Below are 24,704 nucleotides of genomic sequence, written 5' to 3' on the forward strand. Positions count from 1 at the left end.
TTTAGCTTGGAGAAACGTCGACTGCGGGGTGACATGATAGAGGTTTACAAGATTATGCATGGGACAGAGAAAGAAGTACTTTTCTCCCTTTCTCACAATACAAGAACTTGTGGGCATTCAATGAAATTGCTGAGCAGTCAGGTTAGAACGGAAAAAAGAAGGTACTTCTTCACCCAAAGGGTGATTAACATGTGGAATTCACTGCCACAGGCTACAAGCATAGCCAGCTTCAAGAGGGGGTTAGATAAAAATATGGAGCAGAGGTCCATCAGTGGCTATTGGCCACAGTGTGTATGGTGGTGGTGGGGGGTGGGTGGTGGTGGTGGGTGGGCTCCCTCTGGGAATCCTACCCCCCCAGGGAAAGTGCATGCGCAATACATAGCCTCTCCTCTCCCGGTGTAGTGAACGCCGCGTGGTCACTGTCTGGCTATGCCTGGCAGATGGTCACTGCAATGGCCTCTCCTGCATTACTGCATCCGTAGCAACACCTTCTCGCTGGTCCCCTCCGTTTTCACAGAGTTTGCTACGTCATGGTGCGACCGAAGTGTCCGGCGGTATAACCGGATGGGCAGGCTGGGCCCACCAACCTCGTCAGCCTAAGAGAAGGAAAACTCTAACATCAAACCCGGGCAGATTGAGCTTGTTAATGTAACACCTACCACCTGGAGGACTCACTGCCGGCGTCCCGGCTTACTGGGCCATGGCAGATGACCCCCAGGTGAAAGGGTGGAGCCAGTACCGCGCACACTGCGCTTCACCTAAAAAATTCCTCTGCGCAGGCCTGAAGGGCATATCCACACACACAACCCACAACGCATCAAGTCCTGCAACGATAGGCAAGGGGCGAAACGGCAGGTGGAAGGTGCCACTGGAAGCCGCAGTCCCGATCCTGCATGTAGGCGGTTCAGGATATTGGTCGCCTGATGCTAACCCGGAGACGAAAGCATCTTTCGGCAGCACCCTGAACGACCAAGCAGCCTTATCTAGGGACAGCACTGCTTGCTCCACACGGAGAGGGGCCAAGAAAAGGTGGCCTAAACAAAGTTTGTATCCCCCACCCCAGTTGGCTAGCCGCGGTCAACGGGCATCCTTACTTGCGGTCGAAAAATAACAACAAAGAAAAGGCATGCACCTGCCTCACAAAGTGTGCAAAGACTAAAGCTTGCGTGTTGGAACATCAGAACCATGCTTGACACAGTAGGCAGTGGTCGCCCTGAACGACGCTCTGCTCTAGTTGCCCACGAACTTCTCAGGTTGAATATCGACATAGCAGCTCTCAGTGAGGTCCGTTTCCCTGAGGAAGGTAGTCTTCAAGAACACGGTGCTGGCTATACCCTCTACTGGTCGGGTAAGTCAAAGGCTGAGAGCCGCCTTTCTGGCGTTGGCTTCATGGTCAGGAACTCCATTGCCTCCAAACTCGAAAACCTTCCAACAGGTCACTCAGATCGCATCATGTCCATGCGCCTCCCACTTCAAAACAAGCAGCATGCAACACTCTTCAGTGTGTATGCCCCAACCCTTCAAGCAGATCCTGCAGAAAAGAACAAGTTCTATGCTGATCTACGCAACCTCGTACGGAAGACCCCTACAGAGGACAAGGTGATCATCCTTGGCGACTTCAATGCCAGAGTAGGTAAAGACTCGGAAGCCTGGAAAGGAGTACTTGGCAAACACGGCATTGGCAACTGCAATGACAACGGGCGCCTCCTGCTAGAATTCTGCATGGAGCACCAGCTCACCATCACCAACACTATCTTCCAGCAGAAGAACAGTCTGAAGACAACCTGGATGCACCCACGGTCCAAGCATTGGCACCTTATCGACTACATTCTGGTGCGCCAGAGAGACCTTCGAGATGTCTTACACACCCGAGTAATGCCCAGCGCAGAATGTCATACGGATCATCGTCTTGTACGCTGCAATCTCCGTCTTCACTTTAAACCCACACCCAGGAGAGGAGGTATCCCTCGGAGGAAGTTTCAGGTTGGCAGCCTCCAGTCAGCCGAAGTTAAAGATGCCTTCCAGGCGAAACTCCAGTCAAGAATTGAGGACCTCAGTTGCCCCACAGACCCTTCTCCAGAAGCACTCTGGGAACACCTAAAAACTACCGTCCTGCAGATCTCTGAAGAAGTCCTCGGGTTCTCCACAAGGAAGAACAAGGACTGGTTTGATGAGAACAATCAAGAGATCCAAGAATTACTGGCAAAAAAGAGATCTGCCTACCAAGCACATCTTGCTCAGCCCTCCTGTCCTGGGAAAAAAGCAACCTTTCGCGCTGCATGTAGCAACCTCCAGCGCAAGCTTCGAGACATTCAGAACGAGTGGTGGACCAAGCTTGCAGAGAGAACCCAGCTGTGTGCAGACACTGGTGATTTAAGAGGGTTCTACGAAGCCCTGAAGGCAGTATATGGTCCATCATATCAGGCTCAGAGTCCCTTGCATAGTGCAGACGGCCAAGTGCTCCTCACAGACAAGGCATCCATATTGAACCGGTGGTCGGAGTATTTTCAGGTTCTCTTCAGTGCCAACCGCGTAGTTCAAGATTCAGCAATCCACCTCACCCCACTTCAACCGGTGAAAACAGAGTTGGATGAGATCCCCACCCTAGAAGAGACTGTTAAAGCCATCAAGCAACTGAAAAGTGGCAAGGCAGCAGGAGTTGATGGAATTCCACCAGAGATCTGGAAGCATGGGGGCACAGTACTACATAGCTCACTTCACAAAGTACTTGTCACCTGCTGGGAACAAGGCAAATTACCACAGGACTTTCGCGATGCAATCATCATCACCCTATACAAGAACAAAGGGGAAAAGTCAGACTGCTCCAACTACCGGGGGATAACCCTGCTCTCCATCGCAGGCAAAATCCTTGCCAGAATACTCCTGAACAGACTGGTGCCCACCATTGCAGAAGAACTCCTCCCAGAGAGCCAGTGCGGCTTCAGAGCTAACAGGAGCACCACCGACATGGTATTTGTTCTCAGGCAGCTCCAAGAGAAATGCAGGGAACAGAACAAGGCTCTGTATGTGACTTTTGTTGACCTTACCAAAGCTTTCGATACCGTTAGCAGGAAAGGCCTGTGGCAAATCTTGGAACGTTTAGGATGTCCCCCAAGGTTCCTCAGCATGATCATCCAGCTACACGAAGACCAGCGAGGCCAAGTCAGACACTGCAACGACCTCTCGGAGCCCTTCCCAATAGGCACAGGTGTAAAGCAAGGCTGCGTTCTCGCGCCAACTCTCTTTACGATCTTCTTTAGCATGATGCTTCAAAGAGCCGCAGTAGATCTAGATGAGGACGATGGTATCTACATCCGCTATCGCACCGATGACAGCCTGTTCAACCTGAGGCGACTAAAGGCACACTCCAAGACAATGGAAAAACTCATCCGAGAGCTACTGTTTGCTGATGATGCTGCACTCGTCTCCCACTCGGTATCAGCTCTGCAGCATATGACGTCCTGCTTTGCAGAGGCTGCCAAGCTATTCGGCCTAGAAGTTAGTCTGAAGAAGACAGAAGTTCTCCACCAGCCTGCACCCCAGGAAGATTATCACCCTCCCTGCATCACTGTGGGTGAATCAGTTCTGAAGACAGTCCAGCAGTTCAGCTACCTGCCTGACATCTGATTACTCATTTTTGCCAATTTCTTAGGTGTCATATACCATCTATATAGCATTTTAAAGCAGTTCTCTTTAATGTTATAACATGTAGATATCTTCATAGAGTTCTTCCACAAGTGTTCCCATGATTCCATTTGTATTTCTTTGTTTATTTTAATTGCCCATTTTATCATTTTATCATTTGAGATTTAACTACATCATCTTCCGTAGACCATTTCAATAACAGTTTATAAATTCTTGATATCAATTTGTCATTATCACCAAACAGCATTCTTTCCAATTCCAATTCTCTTTGTTCTTGTCTTATACCTTCATTTTTAATGTCCTGTTCCACCAAGCTCTTAAGTCGTTGCATTTGAAACCAATTATATTTATAGTCCAATTCTTCTACCGATTTTAGTTCAACTTTCTCACCATGCATCTTTAACAATTGTTTATATGACAACCACTTCACTTTGGAGATATCTGAATATAACTTTATTACTTCCGTTGGCACAATCCAGAGTGGTTTTCTCTCATCCCCATATCTTTTGTATTTTAACCATGTATTCAACAAGTTTCTTCTTATATAGTGATGTGAAAAAAACCTGTCCATCTTATTTTTCCCATAATACATATATGCATGCCAACCAAAAATATGTCCATGACCTTCTAGTGTCAGTAGTTTTCTATTTAATAATGTCATCCATTCTTTAATCCACACCAAGCATACTGCATCATGGTATAGCTTTAAATCAGGCAATTGGAAACCTCCCCTTTCTTTTGCAACAGTCAAAATTTTCATTTTAATTCTTGGTTTTTTTCCTTTACTAAATTGTCTGTAATCCTTCACAACTGGGATTATCTGAAATAAAAACATAATTCTTGGTAGAACATTCATTTTGATTGCAGAAATTCTGCCCAGTAAAGACAAATTCAATTTATTCCATTTTAACAAATCTCTATCAATCTTGCACCAAAGCTTCTTGTAGTTGTTTTTTATACAAATCTATATTTTTCATAGTAATTTCCACACCCAGATACTTTACTTTTGGAACAACTTCACACTCAGCTACACGTTGTAATTCTTCCTGTTGATTCTTTGTCATATTTTTGCATAATTTTTTTGATTTTTCTTTGTTTATATAAAAACCTGCCAACTCTCCATATTCTTGTATCTTATGAAGCAGCAATGGTATTACACAAATAGGATTTTCATTGATAAACATTACATCATCAGCAAACGCTCTGTATTTATAAGAAAAACCTTTCAATTTCAATCCCTCTATCTCCTTATCTTCTCTTATTTGCATAAGCAAAATCTCTAAAGTCATTATAAATATCAATGGAGATAGAGGGCAACCTTGTCTCGTACCTTTGCTGATTATCATTTTTTTCATCAAATCTGCATTTATACAAAGTCCTGCTTGTTGTTCAGTATAATCGCCTTGACCATTCTTATAAAATTTCCCCCTAGTCCCAATTTCTCCATCACTGCAAATATAAAGTCCCAATTCACATTATCAAAGGCCTTCTCTGCATCAGCAAAGAATAATGCCACTTCTTTTTCAGGGTGCTTCTCGTAATATTCAACAACATCTATAACCATTCTAATATTGTCTATAATTTGTCTCCTGGGAAGAAATCTTGCTTGCTCGTCTTTAATGAAATTATTCAAATGCTGTTTGAGTCTTTCTGCTAATATCCTAGTATATATTTTATAGTCGTTATTGAGTAATGAAATTGGTCTATAATTTTTTACACTTGTAAAAAATGTGTCTCTATCTTCTTTCGGTATCAATGAAATTACTGCTTCCTTCCATGTATTTGGCACTTTCCCATCAGTTCTTATTATATTAATCAGTTTTTGCAGTTTTGGTACTAATGTCTCTGCGAGGACTTTGTAAAATTTTGCTGTAAAGCCATCTGGACCCGGTGCTTTTCTCAATTTCATTGAGTTTATTGCTGCTTCAACTTACATTTTTCCAATTGGTTCATTTAAGACCTTTTGCATGTTTTCTGTTAAGGGATTTACTTGTATTTTCTGTAATAAACATTTATTTTACTCTGATCCACCTTTTGACATAGGAACAACTTAGCACAATATTTATAAAATTCCCTTTTAATTCCTGCTTGGTCCACAATATCTTTGCCATCTGATACAATGTTGTTAATAAATTTACTCTCTCTCTTTTTTTTTTTTTCCATTTGCCAAGCCAGGTATTTTCCTGGTTTATTTGCTCCTTCAAAAGATTTCTGTTGCAATCTTTTAAGATTCCATTCTACTTCTTTATTTAGCAGATGTCTTAGCTAGTTCTGTAATATTGTAATCTCCCTTATAATTTTCTTTTTCCCCGGTCACTTTCTATGTTCCTTTTCCTTGTTAGCAATCTCTTTTTGGATATCCAACATTTGTTTCTCTTTTGCTCTTTTGTCTTATTATTCAATGTAATTAAAATGCCTCTTATTACAGCTTTATACGCATCCCACATCGTTTGAAATTGTATGTCCTCTTTTCATTTATTTGAAAGAAAGCTTTCGTTTCTTTTTCTAAAGACGCCACTATATCTACTTTCTACAGTAAATCTTCATTTATACTCAACTTCCTAGTCTTTTTGGCATTCTTTGCCGACCACATTATTGGGTTATGATCTGCCCCCACTTTAGGAAGAATCTCTATTTTTTTCGTCATAAGTCCAAGATCTTTTGAAGCCCATAACATATCAATCCTTGAGAAAGAATTATGTCTTGCTGAAAAAAGGAGTAATCACGCACTTTAGGATTAAATTTCCTCCAAACGTCTTCCAAACTTTCTTGATTCACTAAGTCAAAAAAAAAAAAAAACTTTGGTAATTTCCCTTCTTTGTTTCTTTTTCCAGATCTGTCTAAAATATTTTTAACTGTTCCATTAAAATCTCCCATCAACATTATTTGTTCATATACCACTTGGTCCAATTTCTTTAAAGAAAGAGTCCTTTGCCCCATTTGGGGCATAGAATCCCACTAACAATGTCTTTTTGTCATTTAATGACACTTCCACGGCTACATATCATCATCATCTTTAAAAACCAGTTTGGGGTTAAGTTCCTGTTTTATGTAAAAAATCACTCCCCATTTTTTTCTTTAGCCAATGAAAAAAATTCTGTACCCAATTGCTTGTTCCATAAAAAATTGTAATCCATTTGTTTAATATGCACTTCTTGTAAACAAATTATATTACATTTTTGCTTTTTAATCCAATGAAATGTAGCCTTTCTTTTTTGTGGTGAATTTAGTCCATTTACATTCCAAGATAATAATTTGTAATCCATAATGATTCTTCTCTTATTCTGTATCCCCAAAAGCCCTATGTTCCTAAAAAAATCTTCTCTGGTCTTGGACATTGTTAATTGTAATCCTCTTTCTTTCCAATTCAAAGCTTAGACTTTCTGGTAATATCCATCTGTATCTCAAACCTTTGTCATGTAGTTTATCAGTTAATTTCTTGTACAATCTTCTGTCATTTATGACCTTTCTTGGCAACTCTTTCATAATTCTTACTCTGCTTCCTTCTACCTCCATTGCTTTTTCAAATCGTGTACTTAAAAGTTTTCCAACCATGTCTCTTGATACAAGTCTTACTACCACATCTCTTGGTAGCTTATTTTTTGGCATACATTGAATTGATCCTATATATAGTCATAGGAATAGCTAGATTGATCAGGGTCCATCTCCAAAAATTCAGCAATTATTCCTATTATATATGTCTTCAACTCAAATTCTTTATTTTCAGGAACTCCTTTCAGACGTACCTAGTTCTACATTATCTTACAGTCTTGTAGAACTACTTTCTCCTGCAACTTAGTAATCATGGAATCTTGATCTTTTACTTTATTTTCAACTACATGCACTTTATTTATTCTTGCTTGTGAGTCTTTACGAAGATCCTCAATTTCTTTTTTAATTTCTGTTTTCACCGCTTCTGCACTTGATTTAATGTCTTTTCTTAATTTTTTTAATATTTTCAGTTATTAATTCTTTCATCACTTTGACCAATCTAGCCTCCATGGCTTCACGTTGTTCATTTACTTTGGCCATCTTTATCTCTTCCAAAGACCTGGCCCTTGGATGAAGCTTCAGTTCCCCCTTATGTTCAGACATTACTGTCCTCCCATTATAAATATAGGCTCCAACGTTGGTCTCTTCAATTCAAAATTGAAACACAGATTCTGATAGCTTGAAACACGCCCTTTCCAATGAGCCCAAAATCGCCATTCTAGGAGCTTCCTAACTCCAGATATTAATTTTTAAAGTTTTAATTTAACAAAATGACATCCACGATTTTTCCTGGCTCCTTTTTAAAACTTTTTTCCTTTTATCTTTCAGCCCACCAAAATTAATTCTAATTATATAGTCCAATGTGTTTCACCTTATTATAACAATATCTGCCAGCTCCACCAAGTTTTAAAGTCCCATTCTTTTTTTTTCTTTCAATTTTTGATCTTCCTTTAATGGCCGCCGAAGTTTTCCTATGATTAATTAGTCCTAGAGGGATCCAGGAAGTTGAAGACTTGACCTTCTTTCAATGGCTCCCTCCTGCTTTTCTTCCTGTTTTACTTCATGCTTTTCTAGCCACGAAGTTCTGTTCTATGATCAGGTATTCTCGTGATGTTTACACCACTTCCTGTGATGTCTTCCATTGCAGCAACTCTGTGACGACGGGGGTATTTGCAGAAACTGCAAGTATTCCGAACATAAGTTTTTTTGTTTACTTTTAACTTGGCTTTTTAGATCCTAATAGTCCCAAAATTACCCCCTTCCCTTCTTCTTAACTTTAGAAAGTTCCAAATTTTAGTCCTTATTTCCCAGATAGCTTGTTTTAGTCCCGGAGTGATAGATAATGATCTTCTTACCTTGGGATCAAATCTATCCTCTTTAACACTGTCCTTGCTGAAGATAAATGAATAGATACTAAAATAGTCCAAAGAAGGCTTGAATCATGATGGGTTTAAGTCAATTTAATGACCACGGAAACCTATGTAGACGCTGGAATGCAATCATTCGCTGGGGATCCTTCAAAGCCTCAGAGAAGCCCCGCTGGAACTCCTTGTCAGCCAAAGTAAATCCCCTCAGAATTTCCAAGGCATGTCTTGGCCTTTTCCCTATCTGAGAAAAGTAGGCAGTTGGCGTTGAAATCACCTTCTATGCCCAAACACAAAGGTTCCGGTCCGCTCCTCTTTTGGAGAAGCGTCCTAACTCTCCATGATCCAGCTTTTTAAGATGACCATCTTTGTGTGCTTAACAGACCAGGCCTTTCCACAGATGAAAGTGAAGCTTCACGATCACCTTACCAAACTGGAATGGCACGTTCTTGTTCTGGTCCATCTTTATTTCAATAGTGATGGTGTCTATGTGGTGCTTATTCACAGGAATATAGTGTGGCTTGTCATAGATATTATTGATACAGTCGCCAGTCTCCCCTTGCACAGTGATACAACACAGTAATGGAACATATGCATCACCCACAATTTGGTGATCCACAATGTCTGTGTAAATGTACAAAATGTTGAACCCCCCTGTGATGTCTGCTGTAAAGTTTATATTTTGGATCGCCTCATCTGGGGGTGCCCCTAAAAGGTGAGTCAATTCTTTAGAAGCTGAAAAGGTATAAGTAGGCAGTGCTCTTAGACCGATCTTCCTATACCGTGGGTCATAGTCCATGCTCAGTTCAGGGGGGGGGGGGTATGTGACTGTATGGTGTTTCACCACCAGGTCAGGCACGTTTTTATAATAGCTGCTACTGAATCTGTATTTCCACTGTTTCTCCTTCGTAATGATTACAATGGTGGAATCTTTGGTGAGGGTCTTCCAGCTGTGAGGATACTGTATTTCCACAAGCCCAACCTCCCAGGCCCCTGGAAGGTCCAATGACCATGCAAGATGGGTGGTAAAGGCTGCTGTAGTGTTCTGTGGAAAAACACTTGTGCATGAGTTGCTAGGAAGGGTGATAAAGAACCCGCTGTCAGCTCTGATTGTCCTGTGAAAGCTGTGGTTGTAACTTTTAATAAGCAGCAGCAGCAGTGTTACTGATGTGAAGATTACTGAAAATCTGGATAAAATTCTCATCAAGCTGTCAAAATAAAATTAAAAAACCAGCTCAGTGAAAAAGTCCATCACCCGCCTTCATTATATACTCATTCACAAACACTGCTTTACTTGATTACCTCTGAGTTTGACACCGCATTCTCTTGTTCCATGGATTTGTCTAAAATCTCTTCGTTTTCACTCCCCTCTGGAGTTTCTGCATCATCTTCAAACTGCTCAGCAGGGCCCCGGTAAATACACCACAGCGGGTTGGGCATTCCCAAGTCCATCTCATCTTCAGGCCAGCTGGAAAGTGCCATCCACATATCACGCTGGCTTCCCCATAAAGGCATTATCGTGTTTTCTGTTCTGCCATTTACCTCTGGAGTTGCGGAGTGCTTGGGCATCTCTGCAGCCTCACTGGAGACCAGGTAAGTACAGCGCATAGGGACAACTCCACCAAAGTACATAGTAGATGCAGAAGAGATGTCAAAAACCAGCTGCCTGGCAGGAGCGCCAATGTTGTTGAAGCTAGGCCTCCCCAATGGTGGTGATGTGGTGAATATCAAGGACCTGGCAGGAGTTTCCATGTTCTCAGCAAGAGCCTGCGCACGTGGGTTCAAGCACAAATGGCTTCTTTCTTAAAATAACCTGGTGGGGATGGGCCCCAGCCCCCCAGCCCATTTGCTGTTGGCCAGGGGTGACCGCACGTGTCACATGGACCTACTCAGGCCTTCTCAGTGGTGGCCCCCATTTTCCGGGATGGGGTGCCACAGGTGGAAGTTCAATGACGCTGCAGTGGGTGGCACTGGAGAAGGGGGCAGGGGAGGGGTCTGCATATGTGATTTCTGGCCTGCTTAATTAATATGCAGGGCTGCTACGTCACAGCGGGGTGGACATAGACACTGATTGGCCTGGCTATGCCACGTGGTGTGAGGCAGTAAGGTCATTTCCTGGAGGAGGTGCTTCATTAATTAAATATGTGGGGTAGCTATGTCATGGTGGGGCATAGATGGTGATTGGCGAGGTGAGGTCATGAGGGGTCGGGCTAGTCAGGACACCTCCTGGTGGGAGGTGCTTAATTAAATATGCAGGATAGCTACATCATGGTGGGGCATAGATGGTGATTGGCGGGGCTAGGTCATGTGACTCTGGGGTCATGACCCGGGTGACGTCATTGGGGTTATGACCCTGATGACGCAGTTTCCAGTGACGTAACTGGATGTGACGTCACTGGCCATGCCCCTTCATTAATTATGCATGGCGTTGACACAGTTTCTGGTGATGTCACCGGAAGTGCCATCACTGGCCACGCCCCCCTTATATTTTGCCTTTTCTCTTCCAAGTCTGTTTACTGCAATTGCATCGCATTCTTCCCTGTGTTTCACCTCCAATCCCAATATTATTATTTCAGGTTACCCAACCTACTGCCCAGGGTTCAGTTTCCAGGGTTTGACAAAGGGCTGCTGTAGTAGGCTTTGCAGAGCCAGCTTGGTGTAGTGGCAAAGAATGGTGAACTCTAATCTGGAGAACTGGGTTTGATTCCACACTCCTCCACATGAAGCCAGCTGGGTGACGATGGGTCAGTCGCAGTTCTCTCAGAGAGCTCTCTTAGCCCCACCTACCTCACAGGATATCTGCTGTAAAGAAAGGAAGGGAAGGTGATTGTAAGCCATTCTGAGGCTTCTTTTGGCAGTGAAGAGCGGGGCATAAAACCAACTCTCCTTCTCGTCTTGGGGAACAAGAGTTAACTGAAGCCATTCAATCAAAGACTGGAGAAAAAGGAGGAAGCTCCGTCCACCTTCAAAACCTGATGGACTTGTAGAAAAGAGTAAGAGCCCAGTAGCACCTTAAAGACTAACAAAATTTGTGGTAGGGTATGAACTTTTGTTAGTCGCTGCTCACTTCTTCAGCAGTGACTCACAAAAGCACATACTGTACCATAAATTTCATTAATCTAAAAGTGCTTTTCTATTCTTTTCTACTGCTACGGACAGACTTACACGACTACCCATCTTGATCTATCTCTCAGGTCCTTTTGAACTTTCTCTGTGCAAGCAAGGTCAAAAGTAGCTGAGAGCTACTAATGTAGAGCTACACTAACTATAGCCAGAAATTCTTGCTGTGGTTTTGAAAAGAGCTACAGGTATTCTTTAGCTCCAACTAAGGTGTAATTTGTACAGCTTAATCCTGGATCATTTGGCCTATAAGGCTTTCAGGCAATACCTTTTCATACCGGTTGAGAATTTCCCTATTTTGCTTTATTCTGATTAGTTTTCACTTTGCTTCACAATGGTATGAAGAGTCCATCTCTATGTCTCAGTGAGCTTATTCTTATTTCTGAGACACAAGTAAATTGACACAATTGCCAAGAGCAAATAAGGATGCAGTTCAAATACAGATCATCTGATATGGTGCACTTCAGCTTGTTTGAATGTTTACAGAAATCCGCATAAATGTTTTGACATTCTGACACTGCTTGTCAAGTGAAACTGCAATCATTTATGACCCAGCTAAATTATCTTATGCTGAGATGCTGAAAAAAATAGTTAACCACAACAATATACATTCCAATAACCATCTTGTTACGTTAAATGACTCGCAGGCATTTCTAATCATCTTGCATTGTTGTTAGCATAAATGAAGTGATATTTTCTTCTAAGTTTATGGCTAAATGTTCTTTTTGTCCTTAAATGTCCCTGTATAGCAGAATACCTGATCCCAGAGTATGCTGTCAAATATCTAAGTCTTATTGCCATCTAACATTTAAAATAATATTATGACCAGATTACAGGTCAATTCCCCATCATAGCAAAAAGACATTTTTGGACCTGGGGCAAGAGGGAATGTGGGAGGAAGCATGGGAAGAATAATACATTACCAACACAAAGCTGGAATAAACTATGCCCACAACTTTATTAATTAGCAGCAATTGAACATATGAACATATGAAGCTGCCTTATACTGAATCAGACCTTTGGTCCATCAAAGTCAGTCTTGTCTTCTCAGACTGGCAGCGGCTCTCCGGGGTCTCAAGCTGAGGTTTTTCACACCTATTTGCCTGGACCCTTTTTTGGAGATGCCAGGGATTGAACCTGGGACCTTCTGCTTCCCAAGCAGATGCTCTACCACTGAGCCACCGTCCCTCCCACTGGCGAGGCATATGGGATGGATCCATGCATCCAGACGACCCCTGGTCATCTGATGGCAATTCTCCCCAGCCCGCCTGTTGGGTGAAACCACAAGGGATGGAAAATTTTGGGATTCCACATGGGTACAAACCACTGCATGATTCCTCTGCCACCTGGGAGTGAAGCTGGACAACAGCATCCAACTTGGCACATCCCCTAATGGCTCCACCCCTAAAACCTTAACGGGATTCTCAAAGTGGGGAGAGACAGGCATACAGCTACTGCTTCCCTCACAAAGAATCAGGGTAGACTCTGTGTCATTATACTCTGCCAAGGTCGGCCCCTCCATGACAGTCAGTGTGATGTAGCAGTTAGTGCTTCAAAGCAGGGTCTGCCAGACCTAGGTTCTTGCTGTGAAAGCTGACTGGGTGATTTTGGACCAGTCAAAGACTTGCAGTCTAACCTACTTCACAGGATTGTTGTGCATATCAAAACAGGGGAGAGGAGATTGGTATAAGCCGCTTTGGCTCACACTGTGGAGAAAAACCATACTTTTCATAGGTAGAGGCTGCAGAGAGAGGGGAGGAGATGGAAAGCTGAAAACTGGGGCCCAGATAAAGGTCGGTTGATGGTTGGCTGGGAAGGAGATAGGGTTGCCAACTCCAGGTTGGGAAATTCATGGAGATTTGAGAGGTGGGGCCTGGAAAGGATGGGAGGGATGGGACCACAGACATATGCAATGTCATAGACTCCATCCTCTAAACCAGCCATTTTCTCCTGGGGAGTTATTGTTGCCAATCTCCAGGTGAAGGCTGGAGATCTCTCAGAATTACAACTGCCCTTCTAGAGGAAGAGGTGGTTGTGGGATGGTAGTTAGAGGGGGGTGGGAAGACATCAAGGGTGGGAGGAGTGAATGCCTTCACTTGTGTGGGTGGGAAGACAGCAAGAGTGGGGTGCACTTGCTCAGAGTCTTTTTCTAGAGCCTGTTGTATTTTTCTCCACAATGTGCCTTATTCCTAGTGTTAACATAATACTATAAAATACAGAGAACAAATTCAGCAGATAAGTTAAAAATATAAGAAACAGTTTCAGCAATAAAATATACCATGCCAAGAATGGTGCATAGGTATTGCAGATGCCATCCCCATACAAAATTGTACTGTATAGTTTGTCATATGGGAGGGGTGGATATGTGGAAGTTAGTACCTGTGTTGCTTTATGTGGGAAGATCACGCAATCAGCACACCAACTCGATTCTCTATAATTCTGATTACACAAAAGAACGCAGGCTTCTCACACTCGGGTTTACCACATTCTTGTTCCCGGAACGAATATATCCCGGACGGATGCCAGCTTGCATTAATTCTTATAGACTATACTGCCTTGTGTTGGGCACATGTTTCCTGTTATGCTTTAAGTGTGGGTAACTTCAGTGTGTATAAAATAAAGGAACCTGGCTGAGAAGGGAGGCTTTTCCTCCCATGAGCAGGCTTTTTCTCCCGATACATTTGTCGAGTGGTCATTCCCACAGATTTAATTTAAGCCAATCCAAACAATTGGAGGGGTGGGGTAAAAAAAAAAAGGACGTTTCTCATTTTTGTTCATATGGTTTCTGGAACGCATTGGATCTATTCTGTGTATGTGTTCTTTTAAAACATACTGTATGACAACATTGTTTTAATCATCATTTAATATTGGTAGTTATAATTATGGTGCTAATCAGAAGGAAATTAAATTGAGCTAAATAAAATGTTGGATGGCATTCTAATAAAATTATTTACTCAAAATACCAAAAATAGTTTCAAGCACAAGATAAAATTAGAAAAAGAAAATAGCCTAGAGTAAGTACAAATTTTAGCTATATCTTCATTCATCAAATTTGTGGTGAGAATGATGGCCTTGTTCAGTGAAAGTACTATCAAGATGAATAAACAGTGATGGAATAGACTTATGTAGCATGGAATTTTACAGATGGCAGATGAATTCGTATCTGTCATGTTTCTACAACATATTGACTTTCCCATATTGTCACCAGCTGGAATAGTTCTGTCACTAAAAACTACAGAACTCTTCATTGCATTCCCAGCACAAGAAATTAAATTAACTAAGCGCATGTGGAAGATATTGAAGATTTAAGGAATTCATTTAAGAAATGAAGTACGTTAAATGATGCTTTGATATAACTTAATTCACCTTATTTAGGAAAAATGTAAGTTGTTTCAACCACTTTGTAGTAGTTCAACTTGTCAGAATCGTATGTGGCAATTTCTTTACCAAACTCTCTGTTATTTCAATTGTCACTCCAATGAATAAATTATGATGAATTATGAAAAGTAAGTCACAGAACTGCTTAATCCCCTGAATATTTAACAGTGATGAAAGAACAATGTATCCTAAGAATATATATATTCATTAGGCTACTTTAAAATTTCCTAAGAATAAAGGGGCAGACCTAGCTACCATTTCCACAGGTTAAAAAAAGGGAGGGGAGGATGAAATGAACAAAAGCTAGAATAAGGAGGGGGATTAGTTGAGACTGAGGAGGAACCTGGCCAGATTCAACTCAAAGTACTTCCTCATGACACATATCCTTCAATTCTAGCATCTAATAAAATAAAATAAAGGCAATTATTAGGATAATCTCCCCTCCTCTTCCCTCTGAAACTGGAGTCATCTGGTGGTGGTGGGGTTTCTCAGCATGCATTGTTCAGTGAGAGCTAAATCAAAGTTCTTCTCAAAGTGGCTTACATCATTCTCCTTTATTTTGAAACAACTGGTAAGGTAGGTCAGGCTGACAGTGCGTGACTGTCCAAGGTCACACAGTGAACTTCCACAGCACAACGAAGATCTGAACCTGGGTTTTCCAGATCCTCATATGAAACTCTGAGTACTACACTGACTTTCATGTGGTGGCTGCTCTTGGATAGCAGCAAGCTCTTGGGCCTGGCTGAGTTATGGAGTTGCCCAATAGTTGCTGCTAGACTTGGCCTCAATGGGGTCTTCCTCAAAGGCCAAAACAGCTCTGGCAAGGGCCTTGCCACATCCCTCATGCCTTTTGTTGACAGAAACCAATGCTGAAAGCTGGCAATACTGTTATGGTTGCCCAGTTATGGTCACTGAATGCATTCATTTCTTAAAGCTACAACACTGCTTTTATCATTTTGGAGGGTTTTAACTGCCATTTAAAAAAAAATCAGATTTTTCTGCAAATCTGATGCTTTTCTCAAGTTTGACAGATCTGTCTTGCCTATCCCATTCTGCAGATTTAAGTATCCACAGATTTAAGTATCCATTTGACAGTTAGATATATTAACTCTGGATCAGACCATTGATTCCTCTACATCCATCTCCATCAGCAGCCCTCATGGGGCATACAAGCAGAATACAATTAAGCAATGGGATCTGTCTTTGTTGTGCTCTGCTTGTCTTCAGCGTCTTGCAAATATCTATCTATCTATCTATCTATCTATCTATCTATCTATCTATCTATCTATCTATCTATCTATCTATCTATCTATCTATCTATCTACAATGAAACCAGTTAAGAACAAATGAGATGTAGTTTACAGAGTGATATGAAGACTACATCACACAAACTAAGATTCTCTCTACTAATGTTGATGGGGTGTGATGGAGGACAAAAAGGTGAGGGCAGGAATAATGGCCACTTGGAAGATGGACTGGGTATTCAGCAGGACACAGAAGCCATTCCTATTTCTCTTTACTAAGCATGTTCCAGACTAAATCCACTATCCCAAATAGTTCAAATATTTAGCAATGTAGGAAGACAGCTAGGAAGCCAAATGTATTATTGATTTATCATAGCTAGCTAATGCTCCTCAAGGCAGTATCTGCATTTTTTTTTTGTGGAGGCACAAATGCAAAACAAAGAGTTACCTCTATGCTTCTGTGCCTACATATCTTAAAACAGCATGTTTGCTGTAAATTTCTTTCTACCTTTGCTTCCCGTGAAACCAACCAGATACAGGACAAAAAAAGAACACAGTCATGAAACTGATTACACAGCTATCTGAGGATAACTTTCCATCACTTTAAAACAATCTGAATTGATCAGAGACTTGATCTGACTTATCTGGGGATGCTTCAAGTACAGTTTATATACAAATATTCCTGAGCATAAATTCATGAGGCCTTTATGGCAGGAGCAAATGTGCCTAGGAAATCTGGTGAATTACTCAAAGACATACTCACATTGTGCTTTGTGAGGTTGGAAATATTCGTTGCTATTGCTTGTAGCCAGTCAATGCAATCTTCAGCAGAAAGACACTGAATTATGCCACTGCAAACACCATCCACTGCTATTACTTGGAATGCATTTTGCCTGTAGACACATAATACATTAGGACTGAAGACAGTTGCATCTGCTTCAACATCACCAACTTAATAATAGATAGAGAAAAATTTTAAAAGTCCCATCCATACATGCATGCCGCTTCCCTGCACAGTAAGAATCTGCCATTGAAGACCTGCTGCTTTCCCTATTGTGTGAGTCATTCCTTTCTATATTTGGCTTTGTATGTGGCACATCTCCAGCTAAATCTTGGCAAAACTCACAAAACCAACTGAACACAAATTGCTCACATTGGGAAATGTGCTAAGGACACACAGCTTGAAAATGAAGACCCTGGAGCTAGATGTTCATGTCAGTGTCCATGACGTAATGCGACAAAAGCCTATAGGCTCCTGTACTATCTTTTAAAGGAAGGGGGGAACCTGAATTTGTGCAGCAGCAGGAGTACGGTTTTTAGACAACACACCCTTTGCCTCCAGCAATGGCATGATCAAATATATTGTCCTATAACTACATAATAAAATGGGAAGAATGTGCTGGCAACAGATTTTTAGTTGTCCAATACAAAAGGCAACAGTTAATAATTTAATTTATAGCACTACCAAATACTCTTGCTATTTGGGATGCTTTATATTACAAATCCAGTAAAATTCAATACATTGTATTTGAAACTCATTTACAAGGTAATGACATACCACATGAAAAGATCTTTTCACTCCCCCAAATAGCAAACATTCAGATTTCTTACAAAAAAAAAAGTGCAGCAAACAAAGTGCAACCCTACACAGAGTTAGGCAATGAGTTTAAATGGCAGTTACTCTGTTTAGGATGGCATTATAAGAGAGTATAAATTCAAAACAGGAACCCACATTTCTCACAACTCTAAAATGAATTGGGGAATTACCTATGGAGAGTGGCTTGTGGCCACAAATAACCACTGGGTTAAAGTACTAAGAGCACAGCTCAAAAATAATTAGATGTTTATGTCTTTTAGATATTGATAATTTTTTTTAAAAAAAATAAGTTGTGGGGGATAATCATCATAGCAGCCCTACCACCATAAGGGGAAGGGTGCAAAGAGCTGATATGACAAGCCCAAGCACAGTTGGGGCAAGTCCTGTCCAGAGTTTAGGTGATTCATGGCAAGATGCTGTTTCAGTGGTCCCCTCCATTAAATACATTATTTTCTCTAAAGCAAAACTATATTCCTCCCAACAGGTATACCATAAAAAAGAGGGATCATCTTACATTCCTATATAAGTTACAGTTGTATCCAATAAAAACAATGTCGTATAGATGGAATTGTTCATTCCAGGTCACCTTCTTTTAGACTAAATAAATGCTGCTCCCCTTTTCTAGAAAGGAGTGGAGTCAGCAGGCACACAAATAGACAGTGGAGGGGATCACATGCAGCCAGTCACTCAGGCATGACTGCTGCTAGCAAGAGCAGCCACCATCATTTGCACTGACTGCTCTCAGCATGTCTGACTCTCACTCAAACAACAGAGCCACTGGCATGCAGGCCTTTTTTGTAGCAGGAACTCCTTTGCATATTAGGCCACACTCCCTGATGTAGCCAATCCTCCAATAGATTACAGGGCTCTTGGTACATGGACTACTGTAAGCTCCAGGAAGACTGGCTACATCAGGGGTGTATAGCCTAATATGCAAAGGAGTTCCTGCTAAAAAATAAAAGCCCTGGGTATGAGCAAGAATGTGAAAAGCAAGCAGTAAGCAAAAGCAGCAGCTGCGTCTTTATCTTCTATTCTTAGGCAGGCAGAGGAGGAGCCATTTATGGCTACATGGAAATATGCACCACAGAAGATTGGAGCAAGAGCGCTACTGCCATTGCCACCCCCAATTCTGAGAGGAAAGCTGCGTGCTGCCATTTACACTCTCACCCAATCTGCAAGTGAACTCAGAAGGCATTTAAATGACTTCTGTGTTCACTTGAGAGTCATGCAGCAGCAGTGTGGCTTGCAAAAACCATTTAAATGTCTTCACACTCTGGAACCAGCCTATCTTTGGGACAGCCACTTCTGGCATAATCCCGCAAGAGCATTACATTATGTTGGTAACAACACACTGACAGTCCCAGGGCCAAAGAGCATTTGCCTAGCCTTAACCCGAGCTAGAGCCTTTCTGGCGATAATTCCTGATCTATGGAATATACTTCTGAGTGACACCTGGGCACTGCAGACTTTAGCTCAATTCTGCAGAGCCTACAAAACAACTGTGTCTATAGGCGTATGGGTGAGACCGCAGAGTTTTATTTATATACTGCTTCTTGTTTTTTGCCTCCCCCTCTTTCCAGGACAGTGGAATTTTTAAAGAAGTCTTTTACAAAGTGAGAAGGGAGGTATGTGACAGCCATTTTCACTTTGGCACCACTTTCTGTGGTAGCCATTTTGGGTCCGGAGATACGGACTGGGTTGTCACCAATATGCTGATGACACCCAGGTCTATCTGCTCATGGATGGTCGTCTGGACTCTGCCCCTGATGAACTGGGTGAGGCATTGCAAGCTGTGGCTGGTTGGTTGCACCAGAGCCAGATGAAGTTAAATCCATCAAAGACTGAAATCCTGTGTCTGAATTGGGGGGGGGGGCAGGAAGTGGGATCAGGCTCCTGCCCTTCAGAGGTGAAGAGCTTGGAGGTATTCCTGGATGCCTCTTTATTTATGAAGACCCAGGTTGCCACCACTGCAAAGGCCACCTTTTTTCAACTAGGGCAGGCCCGGCCGTTGGTCCCCTACCTTACCTCCCCTGATCTAGTCACAGTGATTCATGCAATGGTCTCCTCCAGATTAGACTATTGTAACTCTCTCTACGTGGGGCTACTCTTGATCCTGCTCCAGAAACTCAAGCGGGTGCAGAATGTAGCAGCCCAGTTGTTGGCATCGAGGTCTACATGAGTGTGGATGCATCCAGTGCTGCGCAAACTGCACTGGCTATCCCTCAAGTACTGGATCTGTTTCAAGGTGTTGGTCTTTACCTTTAAGGTCCTTTACGGCCTGGGGCCTGCATATCTTTTGGATTGCTTCTCCTCATATGAGCCCCCCACTGGGCTCTGAGGTTGGCTACAAAACATCTTCTTGTGATCCCTGGTCCTAAGGATGCCCAACTGGCTTCAAAGGTGAGGGCCTTTTCAGTCCAGGCCCCTACCTGATGAAATGAGCTCCTGCTGGAGATCCAGGCCCTGTGGGACTTATCCAAATTTTGCAGGGCCTGAAAGATGGAGCTTTTCTTCCAGGCTTTTAATTGATTCAGCGGGCATCACTTCTCCCCGCAAGTTACCATCAATGTGCTTAAGTTGTGCGGAAAGTTTTCAGCCTACATACTGTTGCGTGGTTTGTTGCCAATTGTATGAATTACTGTTTTCTGATCTGATTTGAAATATCTGTAGTTATGATGTTGGTTAATTTTTGATGTGGATCATTTTAATGTTAAGTGTTGTAAGCTGCCCTGAGCCTGCTTTCAGGATAGGGTGGGGTATAAATTGAAAAATCAAATCAAATTAAATTTAGTTCTAGTATTGCAGGAGCACTCACTACCCCCTCTCAAAATTTCAAAGGTGCCCAACGTCTCAAAAAGTTTGGGGACACCTGATGGGCCTATTTGGCAATTTCAGAAATAGTATAATAAAAAGGGCAAATAGAAACAATGATTCTCAGTAAAATAAACAAATATTGCTTTAAAGTTTAATAGTTAATAAATGATTTCATTTTTTACACTTCCTTCGTACTGTGTGTAAAAGCACAATCTTCCCTGTTGGGTGGCTCCAATTAAAATTTTGTTATTGTTGTTTCAAAGATGATCTACTTCAAACATTACTTAGGTGAAAGGGTTGGAGAACTCAGAATTGATCCACAATGATTTTCACATTTCATTTCTCCAATATTTGGCCATAAACTAAATGTAATGAAAGACTGTGATGCATACATCAATAAAAGGAGAGGCCATTCAAGTATTCTGTGTCAATGCTTTCCTCAAAGTTACATTCTGTGCTATACTGCACTTCGGACTGATTTACTGCCCCCAAATGACAGGTAATTATGAAGCCTGCAGAAAACCTTTGGATTCTGCAGATTAAAGGCCCAATTTCTTCAGCTAATAGTCTTTCTGGCACGCAGCCTAAAAAAAGTTCATGGGTCTGAGTGGCTGAAGAGTCACAAGAGCTGGACAGCATTTCATAACCAAAATCCAACTTGGACTTTGCAAGTCTAGAAATTGTGTCATGATTCAATTCCTCTGTGATGAATTTGAAGTTGAGAGTACAGCATGTGATGTTCAGAAATTGTAACAATGTCTATTTCTATTACTTTTAAATCCTGCTCTTCCCCCAGGGAGCTCAGGAAGACATTTCCCCTTGCTGTTTTATTTTCACAACAAGGTAGTTTAGGCTAAAAGAGCATGACTGGTCCGGAGTCACTCAGTCAGTTTCATGGCCCACCTAGAGCTCCTGCATTTGGACTCCAACTCTTACTTCAACTGACTACTGTATTGCACCTCTTCTTAGCTAAATCATTCTGTTATGAAAAGGCAAAAGAGTGGGTCATAGTTATTACTATTTTCATCAACAGATAATTGATGCATATATGTATTTTCTTATTTCTCAAAACTAAGAATATATGCCCTGCACACAGTATTTCAGGGGGGAAGGCTGCTTAGTATAGCCTGATTTCATCAGAGCTCAAAAGCTATACAGGGTCAGTACTTGGACAGGAAACTGCCAAAGCAGACTCTGCAGAAGAAGCCAATGGCAAACCACCTCTGCTTTTCACCTGCCTTGAAAGTCCCTTGCTGGGGTCACCATAAGTTGGTTGCAACTTGATGGCACTTACCTATCATATATCTATATATATCTATATCTATCTATATATATCTATATCTATCTATATCTATCTATATCTATCTATATCTATCTATCTATCTATCTATCTATCTATCTATCTATCTATCTATCTATCTATCTATCTATCTATCTATCTATCTATCTATCTATCTATCTATCTATCTGAGATACATAGGTAAGTGCTAATGGTGGTGGTCAAATGGAGCTCTCTCATTGGCTTAGGGGGTGTATTCCATGTACTCCAGAAACCATTGGTCCATCACAGCTCAGGCAGCATCTCTGGCCTCCCACTGACTGACTCCCCTGCCCCCACCTACTGTAGGCCCAGGAATATTGTACAAACCACCAAAACAGTCTTACCTCAATCTTATCTCCAACTCTTCTCCATGTCCTCTCTGTCAACCAGCCTCATGAAAGGCATCGCTGGCAACAGAGCTCTGCCGCCCCATCAATGGCTCGCATAGATGGCCTCCCAGCACACACAGCCTCCAAAGGCTGCAGAAATAGCCAGGGAGCCACCGCCACCATAATGCGACTGGGGAGCATTTCCTCAGAGGTCATGGCTGCTGCCTCTTTCCTGTCACTCCCTCAATCCCTCCTTCCCTCACCCCTAACCAGAGGCTTTTGCTAGGCAACCAAGGCTGCTTCTTTCAGTAAAGGGAGAGGGCTCAGGTGAATAGATTGGGATACAGTCCACCCTCCAAAGCAGTTATTTTCTTCAGGGTGGGGAGAGAGATCTGTTATCTGAAGTTCAGTTGTAATCCCAGGAGATCTTTAGACTCCACCTGCAGGTTGGCTTCCCTATGCCTGGCAGCATCCTCTGGGTGACTTGATGCCCCCTTGCTGGCATGACTTAACTAGGCCTAGTTGCTTGCTCCTGTTCAGCAGCAGCCTCCCCCCCCCGCCCCAATGACAGCCAGTGTGACTTAGCAGTTGCCAACTCTGGGTTGGGAAATTCCTAGAGATTTGAGGGGTGGAGCCTGGGAGGGTGGGGATTGAGGAGGGGTGGGACCTCAGGTATAATGCCATAGACTCCACCCAGGGGAACCTCCAGGGGAACCACTGTTGCTAATATCCAGGTGAGGGCTGGAGATTACTCAGATTAAACCTGCTTTCCAGATGGCAAAGATCAGCTTTCCTGGAGAAAATGGCTGCTTTGCAGGATGGACTATGTGTCATTATACCCTACTGAGGTTGCTTCCTTGTTGTCTTCCCACTCACCTAAGTGAAGACATTTGCTCCCCCTCCCCACCTCCAGGGGAGCTAATGTCTGTCATCTGGAAAATTCCTGCTTTAGTCCCCACTATGGAGCAAGACTGCACTTTTCATAGGTAGAGACTGCAGAGAGTTGGGAGGAGATGAAACTCTGAAGTCAGATCAATTCCCCTACTCTATGGTATACCATAACACAAGTCAAAAAACAAACAACAACAAAAACAATAACAGATCATGCCACAAGCTCACACTGATGCTAAATGCCACAAGGCTAAATATGACAAGAAAATGTGACAACAATACACTGCAAACAAAAGGAATGCTGACCTTCAGCATCTGGGTGACTGCTGTCATGCCCCCCCGGGTCCTGCATAACTATTCTTCTGACTAGCATGACTTAACTAGGCCTGGATGCTTGCTCCTGTTCAGCAGCAGCCCCACTATGACAGCCAGTGTGACTTAGAGGCTGGCAGCTCCAGGTTGGGAAGATTTGAGGGATGGAGCCTGGAGAGGGTGGGGATTGAGGAGGGGTGGGACCTTAGACAGGTACAATGCCATAAACTCTATCCTCCAAACCAGCCATTTCCTCCCAAGGAACCATTATTGCCAATCTCCAAGTGAGGGCTGGAGATCACTCCCCAGATGATAGATATCAGCTCCCCTGGAGGTTGGGGGGAGTGAATGCCTTCACTTGGGTGGGTGGGAAGACAGCAAGGGTGGGAGGCACTTGCCCAGAGCCTCTTTCTAGAGCCTGCAGTATTTTTCCTCGCATGGGCCTTATTCCTAGTATATGCTGTATTCCATATGAGGCCACAGCACAGACCTATCTGTATGTACATTGCTGTTTTATTTCCATTTGATTTCTTTATAATCTCTAGCATGGAATTAGCCCTTTACTGCTTTATGCAAACTAAATCATTGGGTTCATCAAACTAGCCACTACACTTCTAAGATATCTTTCTCTCTGAGTCTCCACCAGTTTAGACTCCAATCAGCATATAATGGAGCTTACAATTTTTGCTCAATATGCATCACATTGCATATACTGTATTTACATAGAGCTTCATTTGCTATATTGTTGCCTACACACCTAATTCTTTACATCAGCTCCAGATTTCACAGTCCTGAATAATTTGGAGTTGTCTGCAGTATTGGCCATTTCACCTCAATACGCGGTCATTTATGAGCTAAAATAGTACCATTCCCAATAGTGATCCTTGTGGGACCCCATTTCTTACTTCCCTCCACTGTAAGAAAAATAAATTTTTATGGAACAGTAATTAAGGTTTAAGGTTTATTGGAGTTATATCCTGCCCTCCCCACTGAAGCAGGCTCAGGGCGGCTCACAACCAACAAAATAAGAACAATTTAACAGTTAAACAATAAAACAAGTTAAACAATTAAAATTGTTAAGAACAATTAAAATAGTCTGGTGCTAATTATTTTCTCGCTTCAGAGGGCATTCAGTCTAATTATTTCTCTGATATCTAAAACCTCATAGAAAATTGTTGTACCTTAGAGTATTAATCA

General features: G+C 42.3%; 1 protein-coding gene across 3 annotated transcripts in view; it reads right to left on the reverse strand.

Annotated features, from left to right (window-relative positions):
- SNTG1 (syntrophin gamma 1) overlaps positions 1-24,704 on the reverse strand; it is a 280,518-nt gene that overhangs the window by 161,663 nt on the left and 94,151 nt on the right. For all 3 annotated transcript variants that reach the window (XM_060243820.1, XM_060243821.1, XM_060243818.1), the window contains exon 11: positions 17,007-17,136. In XM_060243820.1, coding sequence (XP_060099803.1) covers positions 17,007-17,136 — 130 coding nt within the window. The remainder of the gene's footprint in view (positions 1-17,006; positions 17,137-24,704) is intronic.

This window comes from Heteronotia binoei, chromosome 7 (assembly GCF_032191835.1).
Source record: "Heteronotia binoei isolate CCM8104 ecotype False Entrance Well chromosome 7, APGP_CSIRO_Hbin_v1, whole genome shotgun sequence".
Classification (NCBI taxonomy): domain Eukaryota; kingdom Metazoa; phylum Chordata; class Lepidosauria; order Squamata; family Gekkonidae; genus Heteronotia; species Heteronotia binoei.